The sequence below is a fragment of the Panulirus ornatus genome, chromosome 10, assembly GCF_036320965.1.
Source record: "Panulirus ornatus isolate Po-2019 chromosome 10, ASM3632096v1, whole genome shotgun sequence".
Taxonomy (NCBI): domain Eukaryota; kingdom Metazoa; phylum Arthropoda; class Malacostraca; order Decapoda; family Palinuridae; genus Panulirus; species Panulirus ornatus.
Window position 1 is genome coordinate 25,794,493 of NC_092233.1, and position 26,754 is coordinate 25,821,246.

The window sequence follows — 26,754 nt, forward strand, 5'->3', positions numbered from 1 at the left end:
CTAAAACTCCTCTTCAAGCAAAAAATAAAGCAACAAGTACTTTCTAAATATCTATCAAATACTTTTACATAATAATGGGTTATACAAACTATTCATATAATCAAAATATATAAATAATTATAACATGGGGTAACTGTGTTGTAAATCACTTCAAGGCCTAACCCTTAAGTACAGTAAATCTTAATCAAACTTGTTTTATATGGCTGTTCACCATGTTTCAATTATTACTCTTAACACTCATAGGGTTACAGTTCGGATTACCCCACTCAGTCCTGGGGCTTTGGTGTACATGCTAGTGCCTATGTAAATCTTTTTTCAATAAAATATATTCTACGTGAGATTTAGATACAATTTTGTTTCACCAAAGTAATCCTAAAAAGTTACTTTAGAATTTGTTTTAAAATAAACATTTAGGAAAAGATAGTCATAATGCTATATGAAATCATCTTGTGAAAAAATACTTATAATATTCTTTAATAAGCATATGTAAAACTTTCTAATTCTCAGAACATCTATACAAAGCATAAATATTCAGTTACACTGACAACATATTTCGTTAAAATTATTTTTTATTTTTATTTATTTTGCTTTGTCGCTGTCTCCCGCGTTTGCGAGGTAGCGCAAGGAAACAGACGAAAGAAATGGCCCAACCCACCCACATACACATGTATATACATACACGTCCACACACGCAAATATACATACCTATACATCTCAATGTTCACATATATATACACACACAGTCACATACATATATACCCATGCACACAATTCACACTGTCTGCCTTTATTCATTCCCATCGCCACCTCGCCACACATGGAATACCATCCCCCTCCCCCCTCATGTGTGCGAGGTAGCGCTAGGAAAAGACAACAAAGGCCACATTCGTTCACACTCAGTCTCTAGCTGTCATGCAATAATGCCCGAAACCACAGCTCCCTTTCCACATCCAGGCCCCACACAACTTTCCATGGTTTACCCCAGACGCTTCACATGCCCTGATTCAATCCACTGACAGCACGTCAACCCCGGTATACCACATCGATCCAATTCACTCTATTCCTTGCCCACCTTTCACCCTCCTGCACGTTCAGGCCCCAATCACTCAAAATCTTTTTCACTCCATCTTTCCACCTCCAATTTGGTCTCCCACTTCTCCTTGTTCCCTCCACCTCCGACACATATATCCTCTTGGTCAATCTTTCCTCACTCATTCTCTCCATGTGCCCAAACCATTTCAAAACACCCTCTTCTGCTCTCTCAACCATGCTCTTTTTATTTCCACACATCTCTCTTACCCTTACATTACTTACTCAATCAAACCACCTCACACCACACATTGTCCTCAAACATCTCATTTCCAGCACATCCATCCTCTTGCGCACAACTCTATCCATAGCCCACGCCTCGCAACCATACAACATTGTTGGAACCACTATTCCTTCAAACATACCCATTTTTGCTTTCCGAGATAATGTTCTCGACTTCCACACATTCTTCAAGGCTCCCAGGATTTTCGCCCCCTCCCCCACCCTATGATTCACTTCCGCTTCCATGGTTCCATCCGCTGCCAGATCCACTCCCAGATATCTAAAACACTTTACTTCCTCCAGTTTTTCTCCATTCAAACTTACCTCCCAATTGACTTGACCCTCAACCCTACTGTACCTAATAACCTTGCTCTTATTCACATTTACTCTTAACTTTCTTCTTTCACACACTTTACTAAACTGAGTCACCAGCTTCTGCAGTTTCTCACATGAATCAGCCACCAGCGCTGTATCATCAGCGAACAACAACTGACTCATTTCCCAAGCTCTCTCATCCACAACAGACTTCATACTTGCCCCTCTTTCCAAAACTCTTGCATTCACCTCCCTAACAACCCCATCCATAAACAAATTAAACAACCATGGAGACATCACACGCCCCTGCCACAAACCTACATTCACTGAGAACCAAATAAAGATATGAAGGTAAATAATGCTTACACAACTCCATCTGCTTGCATCCTGGGTCTTGAGATCTCAAGCACTTGCTCAGCAGTAACACCAAAAATGACAAACACTTATGCATTGCATCAAAAGCTAAATGTATATTGTTACGTTCTGCCTCCACCCCTTACATTAAAGGGTGTATAATCAAACCATAGGTCCATTAAAACAGATAACTCTAAAATAACAGCTTCTGATAACAAAGAGATTTGGGCTAGACAGATTCCCTTACCATCTGGCTAACATCTGACAGCTGACGGCTGTAATGATATACAAGTACACCACAGAATTTCTGGCAACTGATGGATTGGCACCTCCTTTAGTCTGGACAAAATTATGTGAGGGAACTTCAAATTACCGCAGCCACTAGACTAGTTTACTGGGCAGCCACAGATGGCATTGTGTGTAGGGCATGCTTATTTTCATTCTTTACACTGGTGGTAATACTGCAAGTCTGTAAGATTCTTAGCTTATTTTGCTTAAATCTAACCCTAGCTATGGCTTCTAAGACATATGAGAGTGTTAGTCATGGTATCAAACGTAAACACCAGTCCATATCGATCTAAGATAAAGAAGAACCGTTGAAAAAATAAACCGTGGTGTTTCAGTGCATAAGCTGTGTGACATCTAAAGTATCAGTTCATCAACTGTTTATGATATAAAGAAGCAAAAGTAGAAAATAAAAAATGAAATTCTATTCAGACAGCGATTCCAAGAAGCAAATGACGATGAGAAAAGCTATGAAAGATGGTAAGAGTACTGAGCACGATCAGGTGATGATGGAATGGTTTCGACAGTGTCAGAGTGATGGAATGGACTTGTTGGGTAGCATGATAATAGACCATGCTAAGTTGTTCCATAAAGAACTTGAATTACAAAATGAGCATGAATATAGTGAAGGATGGCTTCAAAGATTCAAGAAGCATCATGGAATTTCCATGAATAAAGTGTGCGGAGAAAAGCGGTCTGCAAACTATGACGGAGTTGCCGAGTATGTGGACGAATTTGCGAAACTCGTAGCTGATGAGCACCTCAGTCCTGAGCAGGTGGATAAGTACCTATACTTCATTAACTTATCTAATTTACATTTAATCTTTGTTTAATCTAAATCTACAGCATTCCATGGTATACTTTAGACACATGGGATATGTATAATTAGTGGGTTACAGGTGTGTTAATGAATTATCATTACGTGATCACAGTTGATCCAGCAAAATGGTTAATCCGGCAATGCTTTGGAACCAAGAGTGCTAGAAAATGTGTTGTATCTGTACCTACTTTTCCCTTCTCCTCAAGTTGGTCAAAAACCAAACACAGATAAAAATCTATGAAAATATATTTTTTATTATTATTTATTTATTTCATTTCATTTTGCTTTGTCGTTAGCGAGGTAGCGCAAGGAAACAGACGAAAGAATGGCCCAACCTACCCACATACACATGTATATACATACACGTCCACACACGCAAATATACATACCTATACATCTCAATGCATACATATATATACACACACAGACATATACATATATACACATGTACATAATTCATACTGTCTGCCTTTATTTATTCCCATCGCCACCTCGCCTCACGTAATAACAACCCCCTGTCCCTCGTGTGTACGAGGTAGTGCTAGGAAAAGACAACAAAGGCCACATTCGTTAACACTCAGTCTCTAGCTGTCATGTAATAATGCACCAAAACCACAGCTCCCTTTCCACATCCAGGCCCCACACAACTTTCCATGGTTTACCCCAGACGCTTCACATGCCCTGGTTCAATCCATTGACAGCACGTCGACCCCGGTATACCACAGCGTTCCAATTCACTCTATTCCTTGCATGCCTTTCACCCTCCTGCATATTCAGCCCCGATCACTCAAAATCTTTTTCACTCCATCTTTCCACCTCCAATTTGGTCTCCCACTTCTCGTTCCCTCCACCTCTGACACATATATCCTCTTGCTCAATCTTTCCTCACTCATTCTATCCATGTGACCAAACCATTTCAAAATACCCTCTTCTGCTCTATCAACCACGCTCTTTTTATTTCCACACATCTCTCTTACCCTTACATTACTTACTCGATCAAACCACCTCACACCACATATTGTCTCCAAACATCTCATTTCCAGCACATCCACCCTCCTGCGCCCAACTCTATCCATAGCCCACGCCTCGCAACCATACAACATTGTTGGAACCACTATTCCTTCAAACATACCCATTTTTGCTTTCCGAGATAATGTTCTCGACTTCCACACATTCTTCAAGGCTCCCAGAATTTTCGTCCCCTCCCCCACCCTATGATTCACTTCTGCTTCCATGGGTCCATCCGCTGCCAAATCCACTCCCAGATATCTAAAACACTTCACTTCCTCCAGTTTTTCTCCATTCAAACTTAACTCCCAATAACCTTGCTCTTATTCACATTTACTCTCAACTTTCTTTTCACACACTTTACCACACTCAGTCACCAGCTTCTGCATTTTCTCACATGAATCAGCCACCAGTGCTGTATCATCAGCGAACAACAACTGACTCACTTCCCAAGCTCTCTCATCCACAACAGACTGCATACTTGCCCCTCTTTCCAAAACTCTTGCATTCACCTCCCTAACAACCCCATCCATAAACAAATTAAACAACCATGGAGACATCACACACTCCTGCTGCAAACCTACATTCACTGAGAACCAATCACTTTCCTCTCTTCCTACACGTACACATGCCTTACATCCTCGATAAAAACTTTTCACTGCTCCTAATAACTTACCTCCCACACCATATATTCTTAATACCTTCCACAGAGCATCTCTGTCAACTCTATCATATGCCTTCTCCAGATCCATAAATGCTACATACAGATACAAATCCTTTTGCTTTTCTAAGTATTTCTCAAATACATTCTTCAAAGCAAACACCTGATCCACACATCCTCTACCACTTCTGAAACCACACTGCTCTTCCCCAATCTGATGCTCTGTACATGCCTTCACCCTTTCAATCAATACCCTTCCATATAATTTACCAGGAATACTCAACAAACTTATACCTCTGTAATTTGAGCACTCACTCTTATCCCCTTTACCTTTGTACAATGGTACTATGCAAGCATTCCGCCTATCCTCAGGCACCTCACCATGAATCATACATACATTAAATAACCTTACCAACCAGTCAACAATACAGCCACCCCCTTTTTTAATACATTCCCTGCAATACCATCCAAACCCGCTGCCTTGCCAGCTTTCATCTTCCGCAAAGCTTTTACTACCTCTTCTGCAAAAATAAACATGGCTCTCTCGTAACATAAATAATACAATTTATACTTGATACATAGATCTCTCTCTAAATTACTTTACTTAACATCACTCTGGCAAATTCACTGGCCTCATTCATAAAACATAAGGGTTTAAAATGACTGAGATGTGTACAGATTACATTACACATTTACCAACAGCTTTGTACCACATCCTTCCTCTTATGGCCATTCCTGAGAGAGAGGCTTGACCTTGGCCATCTTCCAGTCTCTATACAATTTCTCAAAGAAAACTGAATAAGATATAATAGATCACTATATCATATATGGGTAAATAGGGGATATAACTGTAACATCCCCCTCCCAAAAGAAATATGAGTCAGCCACTAGTTGACTCATGACTAACTGGTATACGAGACAATACATCAGCTATAACATTAACCTTTCCTCTCTTATCCTTAATAATCAAATTATGACCTTGTAAGAAAAGACTCCACCATGTTGAATGTTGGTTTACATTTTTCATCTTATGCAAAAATACAAGGGGATTGTGATCTGTAAACACTTGGATCGGCCTACCTAATCCTCTCAAATATACATATAAATGATTCAAACTTAAAATCAAGGTTAATAATTCCTTTTCAACAGTACTACAGTACTATAGTTGTTCTGATAGGACAGAAACTTCTTTGAAAAATAACAAATTGGAAAATCAATATCATCTTTTTCCTGCATTAAGACAAACCAACCCCAAAATCACTTGCATCTATATACAACTTAAATGGTCTATCATAATTTGGAGTAGAAAGTATGGGTGTACATACAAGTATGTTTATATCTCTTAAAGGCCTCATCATATTGATCACTCCATAAAAATTTGACTTTCTTTGACAATAAGTTGGTTAATGGTAAAGCAATGATTGAAAAATTCTTATAAAACCTACGTTGATATCCAACCATACCCAAAAATCTCAATAATTCTTTCTTATTTGTAGGAGCTAGAAATTTTACAATACTTTCTATCTTAGCAGTGATTGGTTTTACACATCCCTGACCAACAACATAACCTAGATATTCTACAGTTGTTCTAGCAAATTTACTCTTTATTAAACACTTTCCTCACTAAATACAAATGTTCTCAAGATTTTGAATACAATACTATATCATCTAAATATATACAGAAAAATATCACACAATACTTGATTTACTAATCTTTGGAAAGTACTACCAGTGTTTTTTATACCAAAGGGCATCATTTTATACTGATACAAACCATCCATAGTTACAAAGGCAAAAATTTCCTTTGATCTTTCAGTCAAAGGTACTTCCCAACATCCTTTCAATAAGCCCATCTTAGTTACAAATTTAGCATCTCCTATCTGATCAATACAAACATCTAATCTTGGAATAGAATACGAGTCAGCTTTCGTTATTCTATATACCTTTCTGAAATCAGTACAAAATCAGATAGTGGCTGGTTCGAGTGAGAAACTGCAGAAGCTGGCAACTGAGTTTGGTAAAGTGTGTGAAAGAAGAAAGCTGAAGGTAAACGTGAATAAGAGCAAGGTTACTAGGTACAGTAGGGTTGAGGGACAAGTCAATTGGGAGGTAAGATTGAATGGAGAAAAACTGGAGGAAGTGAAGTGTTTTAGATATCTGGGAGTGGATCTGGCAGCGGATGGAACCATGGAAGTGGAAGTGAATCATAAGGTGGGGGAGGGGGCAAAAGTTCTGGGAGCGTTGAAGACTGTGTGGAAGTCGAGAACATTATCTCAGAAAGCAAAATTGGGTAAGTTTGAAGGAATAGTGGTTCCAACGATGTTATATGGTTGCGAGACGTGGGCTATAGATAGAGTTGTGCGGAGGAGGGTGGATGTGCTGGAAATGAGATGTTTGAGGGCAATATGTGGTGTGAGGTGGTTTAATCGAATAAGTAATAATAGGGTAAGAGAGATGTGTGGTAATAAAAAGAGTGGTTGAGAGAGCAGAAGAGGGTGTTTTGAAATGGTTTGGTCACATGGAGAGAATGAGTGAGGAAAGATTGACCAAGAGGATATATGTGTCAGAGGTGGAAGGAATGAGGAGAAGTGGGAGACCAAATTGGAGGTGGAAAGATGGAGTGAAAAAGATTTTGAGTGATTGGGGCCTGAACATGCAGGAGGGTGAAAGGCGTGCAAAGAACAGAGTGAATTAGAACAATGTGGTATACCTGGGTCAACATGCTGTCAATGGATAAAACCAGGGCATGTGAAGCATCTGGAGTAAACCATGGAAAGTTCTGTGGGGCCTGGATGTGGAAAGAGAGCTGTGGTTTCGGCGCATTATACATGACAGCTAGAGACTGAGTGTGAACAAATGTGGCCTTTGTTGTCTTTTCCTAGTGCTACCTCGCGCACATGCGAGGGGAGGGGGTTGTTATTTCATGTGTGGCGGGGTGGCGATGGGAATGAATAAAGGCAGACAGTATGTATTATGTATATGTCTGTGTGTGTATATATATGTATACGTTGAGATGTATAGGTATGTATATTTGCGTGTGTGGACGTGTATGTATATACATGTGTATGTGGGTGGGTTGGGCCATTCTTTCGTCTGTTTCCTTGCACTACCTCGCTAACACAGGAGACAGTGACAAAGTAAAATAAATAAAAAAATAAATTAATGCAAGAGTAGAGTGAAAAATTTGATGGAAGCAGCCAGGATGGCTGACTAGTTAGAATTAGCTAACAAATATTGTAAGAAAGAAATAACATGTAAACAAAGTATAAGACTGAGTAACAGAGAATTATGACAAACCTTATAAATATCCTCACTATTCAAATGTTCAACACCCTAGTTAGCATTATTTGGTGGAAGGTGCACATAACTATGAGCCACAAAACAATGTAGGAAATAGATTCCAAAGACATACACAAAACAGGTATTCAAGACCTCAATTTAGTCATAATCCTGATGTTAATAGACAGGAGAGACCACCAATAAATGTTTGGGATGTAGAGAATTTGGTCATGGTATCAGTGTCAAAAATCATCGAAGACTTTAGGATTAAATGTTGCTTGGGCACAAAAACATGGCAGATAACATTAAGAAGTTTATTGAAACACAGGATATACATTTCAGTACCACTGTAACAAAGATGAACTGAACCAGGTGGCAGTCAATTAACTGATCAGTTGGTGTCCTTATCAATAATGAAGGAACCTCAAGATGTTGATAGTAGGGAAAAAGTTGCCATGGAGAAATTAGGATTAGAATTTGAGCTTAAGGAAGTACAAATAGAAGTTGATAAAGAAGTAAGGCTTAGACAATTAGAAATAGAGGAAAGAACAGGTACAAGGAGAAGAATTGGAAATAAAGATGATAGAGTAGGTCAGTTACCTGAGTTTATAGAAAAAGAAGCTGAGGACTTCTTTATTCAGTTTGAAAAACTTGCAACTATTAAAGAAAGGGATGAAACTGACTGGGCTATGCTGGCACAGGAGTAAATTTATGGGTAAGGCTAGAGAAGTGTATGCATGTCTTAGTTTAATGGAATCAGTAGATTACAAGGCTGTTGGGGAAGCAGTATCAAAAACTATGGAACTGGATGCAGAAGCATACAGGAGAAGGTTTAGGGACGTCAAGAAAATTAGAGGACAAACTCTCAAGATGTTGATAGTAGGGAAAAAGTTGCCATGGAGAAATTAGGATTAGAATTTGAGCTTAAGGAAGTACAAATAGAAGTTGATAAAGAAGTAAGGCTTAGACAATTAGAAATAGAGGAAAGAACAGGTACAAGGAGAAGAATTGGAAATAAAGATGATAGAGTAGGTCAGTTACCTAAGTTTATAGAAAAAGAAGCTGAGGACTTCTTTATTCAGTTTGAAAAACTTGCAACTATTAAAGAAAGGGATGAAACTGACTGGGCTATGCTGGCACGGAGTAAATTTATGGGTAAGGCTAGAGAAGTGTATGCATGTCTTAGTTTAATGGAATCAGTAGATTACAAGGCTGTTGAGGAAGCAGTATCAAAAACTATGGAACTGGATGCAGAAGCATACAGGAGAAGGTTTAGGGACGTCAAGAAAATTAGAGGACAAACTCACCTGGAGATGGTTAGAGAATGCGGTATGACATTTGATAGGTGGTATACATCAGAAAAAGTAAAAACAATGGAGGAGCAGAGGCAACTAATCCCGGACAGGCCCCCATGTTATGTTCTGCCTCCACCCCTTACATTAAAGGGTGTATAATCAGCCCATAGGCCCATTAAAAGATAACTCTGATATAACAGCTTCCTTTAACAGAGAAATTTGGGCTAGGCACAGATTCCCTTACCATCTGGCTAACATCTCCTGACAGCTGACGGCTGTAATGATATACCTACTTTACCCTCCTTCTCAAGTTGGTCAGATACCAAGCACAGATAAAAATCTATAAAAATATATCAATTCTATTTCTTTATTATACTTTACCGCTGTCTCCCGCATGAACGAGGTAGCTCAAGGAAACAGACAAAAGAATGGCCCAACCCACCCACATACACATGTATATACATAAACACCCACACATGCACATATACATACCTATACATTTCAACGTATACATACATATACATACACAGACATATACATATATACACATGCACATATTCATACTTGCTGCCTTCATCCATTCCCGTCGCCACCCCACCACACATGAAATGGCACCCCCCTCCCCCTTCGCATGTGCGAGGTAGCGCTAGGAAAAGACAACAAAGGCCACATTTGTTCACAGTCTCTAGCTGTCATGTGTAATGCACCGAAACCACAGCTCCCTTTCCACATTCAGGCCCCACAAAACTTTCCATGGTTTACCCCACACGCTTCACATGCCCTGGTTCAATCCACTGACAGCATGTCAACCCTGGTATACCACACGCTATTCCTTGCACGCCTTTCACCCTCCTGTATCTTCAGGCCCCGATCACTCAAAATCTTTTTCACTCCATCCTTCCACCTCCAATTTGGTCTACCACTTCTCCTTGTTCCCTCAACCTGACCCATATATACTCATTGTCAATCTTTCCTAACTCATTCTCTCCATGTGACCAAACCATTTCAATACACCCTCTTCTGCTGTCTTAACCACACTCTTTTTATTACCACACAGCTCTCTTACCCTTTCATTACTTACTCGATCAAACCACCTCACACCACAGATTGTCCTCAAACATATCATTTCCAACACATCCATCCTTCTCCGCACAATCCTATCTATAGCCCATGCCTGCAACCATATAACATTGTTGGAACCATTATTCCTTCAAACATACCAATTATTGTTCTCCGAGATAATATTTCTGCCTTCCACTCATTCTTCAATGCTCCCAGAAACTTCACTCCCTCCCCCACCCTGTGACTCACTTCCGCTTCCATGGTTCCATCCGCTGCTAAATCCACTCCCAGATATCTAAAACACTTCACTTCCTCCCATCTTTTTCCATTCAAATTTATCTTCCAATTATCTTGTTCCTAAACCCTACTGAACCTAATAACCTTACTCTTATTCAAATTTACTCCCAGCCTTCTTCTTTCACTCACTTTACCAAACTCAGTCATCAACTTTTGCAGTTTCTCACCCAAATCCGCCACCAGTGGTGTATCATCATCAAACAACAACTGACTCACTTCGTAAGCTCTCTCATCCACAACAGACTGCATACTTGCCCTTCTCTTCAAAACTCTTGCATTCACCACCCTAACCACTCCATCCATAAACAAATCAAACAACTATGGAGACATCACGCACCCTTCCCACAAACCAATATTCACTGGGAACCAATCACGTTCCTCTCTTCTTACTCGCAAACATGCCTTACATCCTTGGTAAACACTTTTCACTGCTTCTAGCAACTTACCTCCCACACCATCTACTATTAAAACCTCCATAAAGCATCTCTATCAACCCTATCATATGCCTTCTCTAGATCCATTATGCTACATACAAATCCATCTGTTTTTCTAAGTATTTCTCACACACATTCTTCAAAGCATACACCTGATCCACACATCCTCTACCACATCTGAAACCACATTGCTTTTCCCCAGTCTGATGCTCTGTACATGCCTTTACACTCTCAATTAATACCCTCCCATATAATTACCCTGGAATACTCAACAAACTTATAACTTTGTAATTTGAACACTCACCTTTATCCCCTTTGCCTTTGTACAATGGCACTATGCATGCATTCTGCCAATCCTCAGGCTCTTCACCATGAACCATACATACACAGAATATCTTCACCAACCAGTCAACAATACAGTCACCCCACTTTTTTAATGAATTCCACTGCAATACCATCCAAACCCACTGCTTTGACTACCTCTTCTCTGCTTACCAAACCAGTCTCCCTGACCCCTCACTCTGCACACCACCCCAACCAAAACACCCTATGTCTGCCACTCTATAATTAAACACATTCAACAAACCTTCAAAATACTCACTCCATCTCCTTCTCACTTCACCACTACTTGTTATTAACTCCCCATTAACACCCTTCAACGATGTTCCCATTTGTTCTCTTATGCACATTATCAACCTCCTTCTAAAACATTTTTTTATTCTCCCTAAAATTTAATGATACTCTCACCCTAACTCTCATGACATAAATACAATTTACTTGATACATAGATCTCTCTCTATATTACTTTACTTAACATCACTCTGGCAAATTCACTGGCCTCAGTTATATAATATAAGGATTTGAAATGACTGAGATGTGTACAGATTACATTATACATTTACCAACAGCTTTGTATCACATCCTTCCTCTTATGGCCATTCCTGAGAGAGAGGCTTGACCTTGGCCATCTTCCAGTTTCTATAAAATTTCTCAAAGAAAGCTGAACAAGATATAATGGGTAACTATAATATTCATTGGTAAATAGGGGAGATAACTGTAACAATACACTCTCTGAGCAACTCTTCACTTGCTGTAGACACCTTGAGGTTATCAGTCATTGATCTCACATTCAATGATATGTAAACAGATTTTTTATACAACATATCAGTTCTATCTACATCTATACATCTTATACCTTTTCCCTTTGGGGACTCCGTCAAGGTGATAGCCACTGTAAAACAGTCTCCATGCCTGTCAAACCCAAAGCCACTTCTTAGCCTTTAGTGCCTCAACTTTAACAGGACACTAGCAGACGGCAACTCTAGTTGCGATGTTTTCTGAAGCTCCGACAAATGTTCCTACCAACTACTACTACCTACTGTGCCTATGTCATGCTCCATAACTGAAGTTATCCATTGATAATAATTTTCTCACTTTTCTAAGACATCTTGAAGAAGTCTTCATTTCAAAAATCAAAACCAAAAGTTACCAGAGTACAGAGATAAAAATAATCACTGGGTTCAAATGTAGGAAAATGCAGGTATGAACACCAGTTCACCCTTTTTCCTGCTGTTGCATCTAATAAGTACTAAAATCATGTTAGAAATAAAGTGTCTGAATAAAGACTAATTGGTTAAATCCATAAGGTGCCAGAGTTCTGGATGACCCAAGACTAAGTGAGACAGATGTGCCAGCCATATGACAGAGAGGTCCAGCCATCGCAAAATTAATATATAACAGCAAGTGATGCATTATACAGCCAATACCAAATTCGAATATAATTCTTTATATGTGAATCCATGTATGAAAATCCCAAGAGGATAAATCTAACAATATGCATGTTCATGTATGAAAACCCTGAGAGTTATTCTTCTTATTCCAACAGACTCTCACTGTTCTCTGTCACAAACATTCTTACACTTTGAAAGAATATTGTGTAGTTTAAAGTTGCCAACTCAGGAAACTGATCCAACTTTGCATGAGTTCTGAGTGAATCAGACTAAGAAAACTGAAGATTTCCAGCTTTCGGAAATTCAGATAATCAAATATTGGTCTGTATCATCATTTGTTTCATGCATCCTTTCTTTCCATACAGCTTCTCTTATGTATACATCAAACAAGAGGACTTTTTTAACCAAAGTTCTGAGCACTCCAGAACTGAGATAATTATAATCAGTAATACCAGTTATCTTTAATCCATGTAACATTTTAATGCAAATACATGCAATCAGTAGCTCTAAATAAATCTATGATTAGTCATACAGAAATGGCAATGTATTCAATTACATTCAAGAAATTGACAAAATCATGATTGTTTTACAATTTCCTTACAGTTACTTTCACAATCATGAAAACATTTTAAAAGAATTACTTTCTTCTAATGAGCAGTAAATAATGTTCTTTATTGCTTAGATGAGAAATGAAATGTATGTCAATACCCTTCACAGAATATCATAATGATCATGCTGGTATGGACAAGTCCTCTTCAGTGGCCATACAGTCAAATGGAGAAGACAGCAGACAGTGACTTACAGATATCTTTTCTGTCATTGAGCATAAAAGACAGGTTGGTATCAGCAAGCTCATAAATACACAATTTTCATCACAATCAAACTATTGTAAACTAGCTACAGAAAGTATTAATGCAGGGTGTGATCAAAGACCACTGAAAACATACGTTTAACTTGTGACATGTCAGGAGGGTTGATATGTGTATCCTCACAACCCCCTACTTGGTATCCAATACAAAGAGTGTTGCCATATGAGAACGAGTTTGACGGTTAAATGATTACCACTACGTAGGATAAGGAGATGAGAGGTACTGCTGGCGATCTACTATCTACATAGTAATATGGCAAACATGAAGTTCACAGTCAGTGTGTTTGTTTCATCGTTACAGATTGATGCTATGTACGGCTGAATAATGAGGGAGGGTTCGGTCATAGTGAACGTGATGAACTATGAACCACGTGCCATGAACCACATGAGGATGCTGGGTGTAAAACAGGCAATATGGGGCAGTAGTACCTTACACATGCCAATTGATATGGAAACCTTACAGGGAACACAAAGAGCTATCATCACCCTTCATAACAAAGGATTACAAACGTGTGGAATGAGTACGACAAAATGTATGTCCATACATCAACAATGACAACTCACCAGGATTATGGGACAGCCAACATGCATCTGGAACAACTGGCACATCCCGATACCTACTGTCGCTGGTCTCAAAATGTTCACAATAGAGTATGCACTGATATATTCGGGAGGTAGTGTACATTTGTGAAGCAAAATAATTAGGTGCCAAAAAAATCTAAGAAATTCAAGATGATTTGGTGGAATGCTATACGATCTACAAGGGGCTCCAACTATTCATAATGTACAGTATTACCTGCCACTGGCCACAAGTCTTTATGAAGCATTAGCAAGGACACAGTTCCTCATAGAATGCTTATTTCATAAAAAAGCTGATACTATATATGGATGAGGTTCCTGTTTCTCTTTGTTCATAAGAATATAATCATAAAATTATCATGCTTATTGTGAAAGAAATCATTATAAAATACACAGCAGGATTTTTGTAACTATGACCATAATCATGACCAGCAAGTAATCATAGTTGTAAACATACCCAACCTTAGTCCATTGATGCTAAGTCATAAATCACTTGAAAGTACAAATGTGGTTGTAAACAAAAATGGTTAAGAAAGATTCCACATGATACATCTTGAAATCTAAGCAAGAAAACGAGCATCTGTATGATGAAAATATAAAAGAAACTACAGCCTTATGTATAGCTGGAAAACCTTTGCATTGGAAGCACTGCAACTGGTCAAGAATTATGCCCCTGAGTTTTTTGTAGGTAAGTACACCAACTCCCCTCACCCTGACATCAATGCAAGACTGAAATGATGACATGTATTGAAAATTAATCAATGTATATCATATGAAGATCTGGATAATGCATCTCTCTAGCTCATCATCCTGCAAAAATCCTTTCTATCTCTGTTAGGCAATAAAATTCCATCAAAAAGTCAATGCTACTTACTGTGGCTTTCTTTTACTGACTTCTGTGTTTTCAATTTTTTCTTAATTTTGTGTCTCTGTGAAAGAAAGAAAACATGATGATCATGTCTCAATAAGAATCAATGAACACTACATTCTGGATAACTAAAATAAATTTCTTATAAAAAGAAAAAACTTAAAGTACCTTAACAATTTCACTATATAACATATGACCTTGATTTGTCTCATTAACTAAACTATAATGAATGACATGTACATATGTAACGTAGTACTTATCTACAGCTATGAACTAACATGGGAAGAATGTGGCATTTTCAAAATATTCTAACACAAAAGATACACTTTTTATCTATAACCTATTGACAGAATCTATGCAAAGAACTTGTGTTGCCCTAATTGACTAAATATGGTTAAACCTTCTATATACAAACCTCTAAAGCGAATATTTCTCAGATACAGATACCCGAGTATTTCAAGAATCTTAGCTGTAAACAAGTATTAGACTATTCCTAATCAGATAACTGTGAGCTAACAAACTCCCTACCTGATTCTCATCCTGATTCCTTGTGGAAATATTGGAATAGAATTACAAGTGTTCATTATGTTTTGGTTCCATTTCAATCAGTAGCTCCTAACCCTTGCATCAGCAAAGTAGCACCAGTAAAACATACAAAAAGATCACAGTTGTTTACACTCGGTTTTAACTGTCATGTGTAATGCACTGAAACCACAGCTCCCTATCCACATCCAGTCCCCAAAGACCTTTCCACAGTTTACCCTAGACATTTCACATGCCCTGGTTCAGTTCACTGACAGCACATCAACCCTGGTAAATCACATCGTTCCAATTCACTCAATTCCTTGCACAACTTTCACCTTCCTACGTGTTTAGGGACCAATCACTCAAAATCTTTTTCACTCCATCCTTCCACCTCCAATCTGGTTTCCTATTTCTCCTTTTTCCGTCCACCTCTTCATCAACCTTTCCTCATTCATTCTCTCCATATATTCAAACCATTTCAATACAATCTCTTTTTTTCTCTCAACCACACTTTTATTACCACACATGTCTCTTACCCCTTTCATGACTTTCTGGGTCAAACCTCCTCACACCACACACTGTCCTAAAACATTTCATTTCCAACACATCCATCCCTCGCCATACAATCCTACCTATAGCCCATGCCTCGCAAACATATAATATTGATGGAACTACTATTCCTTCAAACATACCCATTCTTGCTCTCTGATATAACATTCTCTATTTCCACAAATTGTTCATCACCCCCAGAGCCTTCGCCGCCTCCCTCAACCTATGACTTACTTCCGCTTCCATGATTCTATTCGCTACCAAGTCCACTCAAGGATCTCTAAAACACTCCACATCCTCTAATTTTTCTCCTTTCAAACTTACATCCCAACTGATTTGCCACTTCCTGTTGAACCTATAATAACCTGCTCTTATTCATATTTACTCTCAACTTTTTCATTTCACACACTATTCTAAACTCAGTCACAAATTTCTGCAGTTTCTCACTCAAATCAGCCTCCAGTGTTGTATCATTGGCAAACAACATCTGATTCACCTTCCAGGCCCTCATCCCCAACAGACGGCATACTTGCACCTCTCCAAAACTCTTGCATTTACCTCACTAACCACCTCATCCATAAACAATCTAAACAACCATGGTGACATCACATACCCCTGCCATGGACCAAACTTCACTGAAAACCAACCAGTCTCCTCTTTTCCTACTCATACACCCTTGATAAAAACTTCTCACTGCTTATAGCATATGCCTTCGTGAGATCCATGAATGCTGCATACAGTCCATTTGTTTTTCTAAGTATTTCTCACATACATTCTTCAAAGCAAACACCTGACCCACTCATCTACTACCAGTTCTGAAACCACACTGCTCCTTCATAATCTGGTGCTCCGTACGTTCCTTCTCCCTCTCAATTAATACCCTTCCACACAATTTACCAGGTATACAAAACAAATTTATGTCTCAGTAGTTTGAACACTCTCCTTTATTCCCTTTGCCTTTGTACAATGGCACCAAACAAGTATTCTGCCAATCCTAAGGCACTTCACCATGATCCATGCATACACTGGATATCCTTACCAACCAAGCAACAGCACAGTCATCCCCTTTCTTGATAAACTGAACTGCAATACCATCCACTCCTGCTCCCTTGCCAGGTTTCATCTTCCACAAGGCTTTCACCAACTCCTATCTTCACCAAACCACTCTACCCAACTCTCCCTTCGCATACCACCCCAACCAAAATATTCTATATCAGTCACTCTGTCATCAAACACATTCAACAGTTCTTCAAAATACTCACTCTATCACTACCAGTTTTCAGTTCCCCCCTTCACCAAGGTTCCCTTTTGTTCACTTGTCTTTTGCATCTCATTTGCCTCCTTCCAAAACATTTTTTTTATTCTTCCTAAAGTTTAATGATACTCTCACCCTAACTCTCAATTGCCCTCTTTTTCAACCTCTGCGCCTTCCTCTTGACCTCATGCCACTTCTTATACATCTCCCAGTCATTTGCAGTCCTTCCTTGTAAGTACCACACAAACGCCTCTCTTTTCTCTTTCACTAGCAACTTTACTTCTTCATCCCACTACTCATTACTCTTTCTTACCTGCCCACCTCCCACTTTTTGCTTGCCATCACTGCTTTCCTAAATACATCTCATTCCTCACCCACTCCCCTCAATTCATTTGCTCTCATATTTTGCCATTTTACACTCAATCTCTCCTGGTATTTCTTTGCACAAGTCTCCTTTCCAAGCTCACTTACTCTCACAACTCTCTTCTCTCAAATACATCTCCTTTTTCAGGGAAATCTCTACAAATCTTCCCCTTCCCCTCCACAAGACAGTGATCAGACATCCCACTAGCTGCCCCTCTTAGCACATTTACATCTAAAATTCTCTCTTTCACACACCTATCAATGAATATGTAAACTAATATTGTCCTATGAACATCTCTCATACTCACATACATATTCTTATGTGTATCTCTCTCATTAAACCAGGTATTCCCAATCATCAGTGTTTTTTTCAGCCATTTCCTGCATTAGCAAGGTAGCCCCAGGAAATCTATCTATATCTCTGATTCACAATCCCTCCAGGAACTCTCATCACATGGTAGCCACAGCAAGAGTCTCCATTTATTCTATCCATACATGCCTCCCTCGCATACACCACTCCATGCATTTTTCCACTATTTCTCTCCTTCCAGTATTCCTCCATCCTATTTGCCTATGTCAAAGGTGGTCTTCTAGTCACACTATCCCCTTTAATTGTACTATCATACACTCTCCTTGTCAACTCCCAGTCTTGCATTCTTCCCACATGCCCAAACCACCTCAAAGTATAATGTTTCACCCATTCTACCATTCTAGCCCCAGGAAATCTATCTATATCTCTGATTCTCATTCCCTCCAGGAACTCTCATCACACGGTGGCCACAGCAAGAGTCTCCATTTATTCTATCCATACATGCCTCCCTCGCATACACCATTCCATGCATTCTTCCACTATTTCTCTCCTTCCAGTATTCCTCCACCCTATTTGCCTATGTCAAAGGTGGTCTTCTAATCACACTAACCCCTTTAATTGTACTATCATACATTCTCCTTGTCAACTCCCAGTCTTGCATTCTTTCCACATGCCCAAACCACCTCAAAGTATAATGTTTCACCTATTCTACCATTCCACAATTCAATCCCTTTGCATTCCCTGCCATCTCACATTTCTCATACACCTTTTCATTTCTTTCTTCATTCCCTCTAGGCTCACCATATGCTCCTCTCAAATAGCTCAGTTCCACAGCCTAGGTTCTCATTCCATGTCCATGTTTTGGCTGCACAGGTCAGGTTAGGAAGACTATGCTGTCCCTTAATCCTCTCTTCAGTTCCATACCTACACCTCTACCCTTCATCATTCTACTAAGGAACCCAATGACTCTTCTACCCTGTACTGCTCTCTCCTTCCATATCATCACACTTACCCAAGACAGCTTCTAGACACTTAAATTCTCTCACTTCTTCCAGTCTTTCACTCTGTTTCCTTTCAAACACCATTACTTTACTTTTACATACACTTGCCTTCAATCTCCACTCATACACATCATTAAACACACAACCTTCTGCAACTCTTCTTCACTATCAGCAAACAACACAGTGTCATCTACAAACAGGCTTACTACTAGCCACCATATCTCACCATCACACTCAATCTCTTCACCTCTTCTCCCTTTTGCTTTCATCTCTTATATCACTCCATATATAGATATATATGTGAAGGCAGCAAGTATGAATTATGTACATGCGTATATATGTATATGTCTGTGTATGCATATATATATATATGTATACCTTGAAATGTATAGGTATGCATATGTGCATGTGTGGACATGTGTGTATATATACATGTGTATGTGGGTGGGTTGGGCCATTCTTTCGTCTGTTTCCTTGCGCTACCTCGTTAATGCGGGAGACATCGACAAAGTGTAATAATATATATATGGTAAGGTTATTTAGTATATGTATGTCTCATGGTGAGGTACCTGAGGATTGGCGGAATGCGTGCATAGTGCCATTGTACGGAGGCAAAGGGGATGAAGGTGAGAGCTCAAATTACTGAGGTATAAGTTTGTTCAGTATTCCTGGGAAATTATATGGGAGGGTATTGATTGAGAGGGTGAAGGCATGTACAGAGCATCAGACTGGGGAAGAGCAGTGTGGTTTCAGAAGTGGTAGAGGATGTGTGGATCAGGTGTTTGCTTTGAAGAATGTATGTGAGAAATACTTAGAAAAGCAATGGATTTGTATGTGGCATTTATGGATCTGGAGAAGGCATATGAGAAGAGTTGATAGAGATGCTCTGTGGAAGGTATCAAGAATACATGGTGTGGGAGGCAAGTTGTTAGAAGAAAAGTTTTTATCGATGATGTAAGGCATGTGTACGTGTAGGAAGAAAGGAAAGTGATTGGTTCTCAGTGAATGTAGGTTTGCGGCAGGGGTGTGTGATGTCTCCATGGTTGTTTAATTTGTTTATGGATGGGGTTGTTAGGGAGGTAAATGCAAGAGTTTTGGAAAGAGGGGCAAGTATGCAGTCTGCTGTGGATGAAAGAGCTTAGGAAGTGAGTCAGTTGTTGTTCGCTGACGATACAACGCTGGTGGTGGCTGATTCGTGTGAGAAACTACAGAAGCTGGTGACTGAGTTTGGTAAAGTGTGTGAAAGAAGAAAGCTGAGAGCAAATGTGAATAAGAGCAAGGTTGTTAGGTACAGTAGGGTTGAGGGTCAAGTCAATTGGGAGGTAAGTTTGAATGGAGAAAAACTGGAGGAAGTGAAGTGTTTTAGATATCTGGGAGTGGATTTTGCAGTGGATGGACCCATGGAAGCAGAAGTGAATCATAGGGTGGGGGAGGGGGTGAAAGTTCTGGGAGCGTTGAAGAATGTGTGGAAGTCGAGAACATTATCTCAGAAAGCAAAAATGGGTATGTTTGAAGGAATAGTGGTTCCAACAATGTTATATGGTTGCGAGGCATGGGCTATGGATAGAGTTGTGCGGAGGAGGGTGGATGTGCTGGAAATGAGATGTTTGAGGACAGTATGTGGTGTGAAATGGTTTGACTGAGTAAGTAATAATAGGGTAAGAGAGATGTGTGGTTATAAAAAGAGCGTGGTTAAGAGAGCAGAAGAGGGTGTTTTGAAATGGTTTGGTCACATGGAGAGAATGAGTGAGGAAAGATTGACCAAGAGGATATATGTGTCAGAGGTGGAGGGAATGAGGAGAAGTGGGAGACCAAATTGGAGGTGGAAAGATGGAGTGAAAAAGGTTCTGAGTGATCGGGGCCTGAACATGCAGGAGGGTGAAAGGCATGCATAAAATAGAGTGAATTGGAACAATGTGGTATACCGGGGTCGACGTGCTGTCAATGGATTGAACCAGGGCATGTGAAGGATCGGGGGTAAACCATGGAAAGTTTTGTTGGGCCTGGATGTGGAAAGGGTGCTGTGGTTTCAGTGCATTATACATGACAGCTAGAGACTGAGTGTGAACAAATGTGGCCTTTGTTGTCTTTTCCTAGCGCTACCTCGCGCACATGCAAGGGGAGGGGGTTGTCATTTCATGTGTGGCGGGGTGGTGACGGGAATGAATAAGGAAGTACCAGGAGAAATTGAGTGCAGAATGAAAAAAAGGTGGGAGCAAATGACATAAGGTGAGTGAGGGAGGAATGGGATGTATTTAAGGAAGCAGTGATAGCTTGCACAAAAGATGCTTGTGGCATGAGAAAGGTGGGAGGTGGGCAGAATAGAAAGGGTAGTGAATGGTGGGATGAAGAAGCAGGATTGTTAGTGAAAGAGAAGAGAGAGGCGTTTGGATGATTTTTTTCAAGGAAGTAGTGCAAATGACTAGGAGATGTATAAAAGAAAGACACAGAAGGTCAAGAGAAAGGTGCAAGAGGTGAAAAAGAGGGCAAATGAGAGCTGGAGTGAGAGAGTATCATTAAATTTTAGGGAGAATAAAAATTTTTTTTGAAAGGACGTAAATAAAGTGCATAAGGCAAGAGAACAAATGGGAACATCAGTGAAGGGGGCTAATGGGGAGGTAATAACAAGCAGTGGTAAAGTGAGGAGATGGAGTGAGTATTTTGATGGTTTGTTGAATATGTTGATGATAGAGTGGCAAATATAGGGTGTTTTGGTTGAGGTGAAGTGCAAAGTGAGAGTGTCAGGGTGAATGGTTTGGTAAACAGAGAAGAGGTAGTGAAAGCTTTGCAGAAGATGAGAGCTGGCAAAGCAGCGGAATTGGATGTTATTACAGTGGAATTTATTAAAAAAGGGGGTGACTGTGTTGTTGACTGGCTGGTAAGGATATTCAATGTATGTATGGTTCATGGTGAAGTTCCTGAGGATTGGCATGCAGAGTGCCATTGTACAAAGGCAAAGGGGATAAAGGTGAGTGTTCAAATTACAGAGTACAAGTTTGTTGAGTATTCCCGGGAAATTATATGGGAGGGTATTGACTGTGAAGGTAAATGCATGTACATAGCATTAGATTGGGGAAGAACAGTGTGGTTTCAGAAGTGGTAGAAAATGTGTGGATCAGGTGTTTGCTTTGAAGAACGTATGTGAGAAATATCTAGAAAAACAGATGGACTTGTATGTAGCATTTATGGATCTGGAGAAGGAATATGATAGAGTTGATAGAGATGCTCTGTAGAAGGTAATAAGAGTATATGGTGTGGAAGATAAGTTGCTAGAAGCAGTGGAAGTTTTTATCAAGGATGTAAGGCATGTGTGCGAGTAAGAAGAGAGGAAAGTGATTGGTTCACAGTGAATGTTGGTTTGCAGCAAGGGCGCATGATGTCTCCATGGTTGTTTAATTTGTTTATGGATGGGGTTGTTAGGGAGATAAATGCAAGAGTTTTGGAGAGAGGGGCAAGTATGCAGGCTGTTATGGATGACAGGGCTTGGGAAGTTAGTCAGTTGTTGTTTGATGATGATACAGTGCTGGTGGCTGATTCAAGTGAGAAACTGCAGAAGTTGGTGAGTGAAAAAGGTTTTGAGCGATCGGGGCCTGAAGGTACAGGAGGGTGAAAGGCGTGCAAGGAATAGAGTGAATTAGGACAATGTGGTATACCGGTATACCCCTTGGGGGGGAGGGTGCTATTTTTGTGTGTGGCAGGGTGGTGATGGGAATGGATGAATGCAGCAAATATGGATATGTACACATGTATACAAGTATATGTCTGTGTATGTATATGCACATATACGTTGAAATGTATTTGTATGTATACGTGTGTAAGTAGGCGTTTATGTACATACATGCGTATGTGTATGGGTTGGGCCATTCTTCGTCTGTTTCCTTGCACTACCTTGCTAACGTGGGAGATGGCGGTAAAGTATAACAGAATATAATAATAACAACATAAATGATATACATTTCAACGTATACACAAATATATATATATACAGACATACATATGTAAGGCTGAGTTGATAGGTAGGAGATCGGGTCTTCTTTGTTTGTGGTACTCAATGAAGATTAGACGGTGTTTATAGATTTATTAGAAAAATATGTACGTACATCTGTAGTACTCTGGGTTATAGTCTTACGACACAATCTAGTGAACGGTGTGACAAGGTTGGCCAGTGTATTCCCTCAGGTAACACTGGCAGGGGTAATATTGGAGTCTGTCAACACCCATTCAACAACATTTTCAAACAACAGATCAGGTCTTACGTGTTCAAACATCCTGATTAATAGTGGCTATGGGAACATTGAGCCCATGGGAACATGCATCTAACTATACGTAATTCACAGTAAAATGATAATAACAATTAGCTAATGAAAAACTAATGATGTGTGAATGAGTCTCACATTTTGCTTGGCCACAACCTGGCTCAAGTTCCTGCGAGCCATTATAAGTTATGGTTATACATAAAATTATACTGAATATATGAGTGAAAAAAAAAAGAAGCACATTATAGTTAATTACAAGAGTTATTCATATATCATCTAGTATGCTTGAGAAGAGGGATAACACACTGTACAATTATTAGTCATAAATTCACATATGTAAGGAAAGCAAAATGATATATATAGATATCATTTATTATCTATTATACTTTGTCGCTGTCTCCCGCGTTAGCGAGGTAGCGCAAGGAAACAGACGAAAGAATGGCCCAACCCACCCACATACACATGTATATACATAAACATCAACACACACACATATACATACCTATACATCTCAACGTATACATATATGTACACACAAAGACACGTAAATATATACACAGAACATAATTCACACTGTCTGCCCTTTTTTATTTCCGTTGCCACCCCGCCACACATGAAATGACAACTCCCCCCCCCCCACCACATGTGGCAAGGTAGCGCTAGGAAAAGACAACAAAGGCCACATTCGTTCACACTCAGTCTCTACCTGTCATGTATAATGCATCAAAACCACAGCTCCCTTTACCCATCCAGGCACCACAAAACTTTCCATGGTTTACCCCCAATTCTTCACATGCCCTGGTTCAATCCATTGACAGCACGTCAACCCCAGTATACCACATCATTCCAATTTACTCTATTCCTTGCACGCCTTTCACCCTCCTGTATGTACAGGCCCTGATCACTCAAAATCTTTTTCACTCCATCTTTCCACCTCCAATTTGGTCTCCCACTTCTCCTCCTTCCCTCAACCTCTGACACATATATCCTCTTGGTCAATCTTTCCTCACTCATTCTCTCCATGTGACCAAACCATTTCAAAACACCCGCTTCTGCTCTCTCAACCACACTCTTTTTATTACCACATATCTCTCTTACCCTTTCATTAATTACTCGATCAAACCACCTCACACTACATATTGTCCTCAAATACCTCATTTCCAGCACATCCACCCTCCTCTGCACAACTCTATCTACAGCCCACACCTCGCAACCATATAACATTGTTGGAACCACTATTCCTTCAAACATACCCATTTTTGCTTTCCGAGATAATGTTCTCGCCTTCCACACATTTTTCAACGCTCCTAGAACTTTTGCCTCCTCCCACACCCTAGGACTCACTTCCGCTTCCATGGTTCCAGCCGCTGCTAAAACCACTCCTACATATCTAAAACACTTCACTTCTTCCAGATTTTCTCCATTCACACTTACCTCCCAGTTGACTTGTCCCTTAACCCTACTGTACCTAATAGCCTTGCTCTTATTCACATTTACTCTTAACTTTCTTCTTTCACACACTTTACCAAACTCAATCACCAGCTTCTGCAGTTTCTCACCCAAATCAGCTACCAGCGCTGTATCATCAGTGAACAACAACTGACTCACTTCCCAAGCTCTCTCATCCATAACAGACTGCATACTTGTCCCTCTTTCCAAAACTCTTGCATTCACCTCCCTAACAGCCCCATCCATAAACAAATTAAACAACCATGGGGATATCACACACCCCTGCCGCAAACCTACATTCACTGAGAACCAATCACTTTCCTCTCTTCCTACTCGTACAAATGCCTTACATCCTCGATAAAAACTTTTCACTGCTTCTAACAACTTGCCTCCCACAACATATATTCTTAATACCTTCCACAGAGCATCTCTATCAACTCTATCATATGTCTTCTCCAGATCCATAAATGCTATATACTAATCCATTTGCTTTTCTAAGTATTTCTCACGAACATTCTTCAAAGCAAACACCTGATCCACACATCCTCTACCACTTCTGAAACCACACTGCTCTTCCCCAATCTGATGCTCTGTACATGCTTTCACCCTCTCAATCAATACTCTCCCATATAATTTACCAGGAATACTCAACAAACTTATACCTCTGTAATTTGAGCACTCACTTTTATCCCCTTTGCCTTTGTACAATGGCACTATGCAAGCATTCCGCAAAACCTCAGGCTCCTCACGATGAGTCACACATACATTAAATAGCCTTACCAACCAGTCAACAATACAGTCACCCCCTTTTTCAATAAATTCCACTGCAATACCATCCAAATCCGCTGCCTTGCCGGCTTTCATCTTCCGCAAAGCTTTTACTACCTCTTCTCTGTTTACCAAATCATTCTCCCTAACCCTCTCACTTTGCACACCTCGACCAAAACACCCTAAATCTGCCACTCTATCATCAAACATATTCAACAAACTCTCAAAATACTCACTCCATCTCCTTCTTACATCACCACTACTTGTTATCCCCTCCCCATTAGCCCCCTTCACTGATGTTCCCATTTTGTTCCCTTGTCTTATGTATGGTACAAAAAATCAGTATACAAATAAAGACAAAAATTAAAAATTCTAACAACTTATTGAATACATATCATTCTGGAGTCAAAGTTTTCCTTGAATAAGGAAGTGCTGCTGCAACTACTTTCTGAATATCCAATGTGGGTGTAGGGAACTCTATATTAGACACTCTATGTCATAGACGACAATAAGATAAATACTATGAATAACAATATGAGTGCAATGGACAATAAAATAATTGAAATTCCAGAATCTAAATTGTCCTGAACCTTAGAATGAAGGCGTTGTATCTTTACTCCATCAATGATTGATAAGTTGATGTTTTGGGGGATTTGTTCTATAGTCGGGATAGTTCTATCAATTTGTCCCAAGTAATGATCATGAGTGCCATACAATTTGAAACTGGAGCTGATAAGAGTACATTGTTGTCCTAAGTGAATGTGTCCCACAAACAAATAAGATTTGGGATGTTTAAGTGGGCACTAGATAAGAACATTTTGTGGGTCTGGGAAAAACAGTATGTGATAACAGTCCATACTTTCAATCCAAGGTTCATTAACAACAGTTTCCTTAAAGGAACAAGAATTAAGAACATTTTGTTGATGCCCAAAAAGTAGTTGGTACTCACGTGAATTTGTTTGTAAATTATGAAAAAAACATGATATGGTATGGGGGGGGGAATCAAGTTGTCAAGCAATGGTTCATGGCACAATGCAAAATCATCTATGGAGGGATGTGCAATCAAGGAGGAATTAATATCATATAAGAGAAAGTTTATGTTATTAGCAAGG

The 26,754-nt window shown here is 39.6% G+C and overlaps 1 protein-coding gene across 2 annotated transcripts in view; it reads right to left on the reverse strand.

Annotated features, from left to right (window-relative positions):
- LOC139750829 (uncharacterized) overlaps window positions 1-26,754 on the reverse strand; it is a 210,227-nt gene that overhangs the window by 174,147 nt on the left and 9,326 nt on the right. For both annotated transcript variants that reach the window (XM_071665603.1, XM_071665602.1), the window contains exon 2: window positions 15,173-15,227. Coding sequence is in view for 1 of the 2 variants with exons in the window: in XM_071665602.1 (XP_071521703.1) it covers window positions 15,173-15,227 (55 nt within the window). In the remaining variant the exon portion in view is untranslated. The remainder of the gene's footprint in view (window positions 1-15,172; window positions 15,228-26,754) is intronic.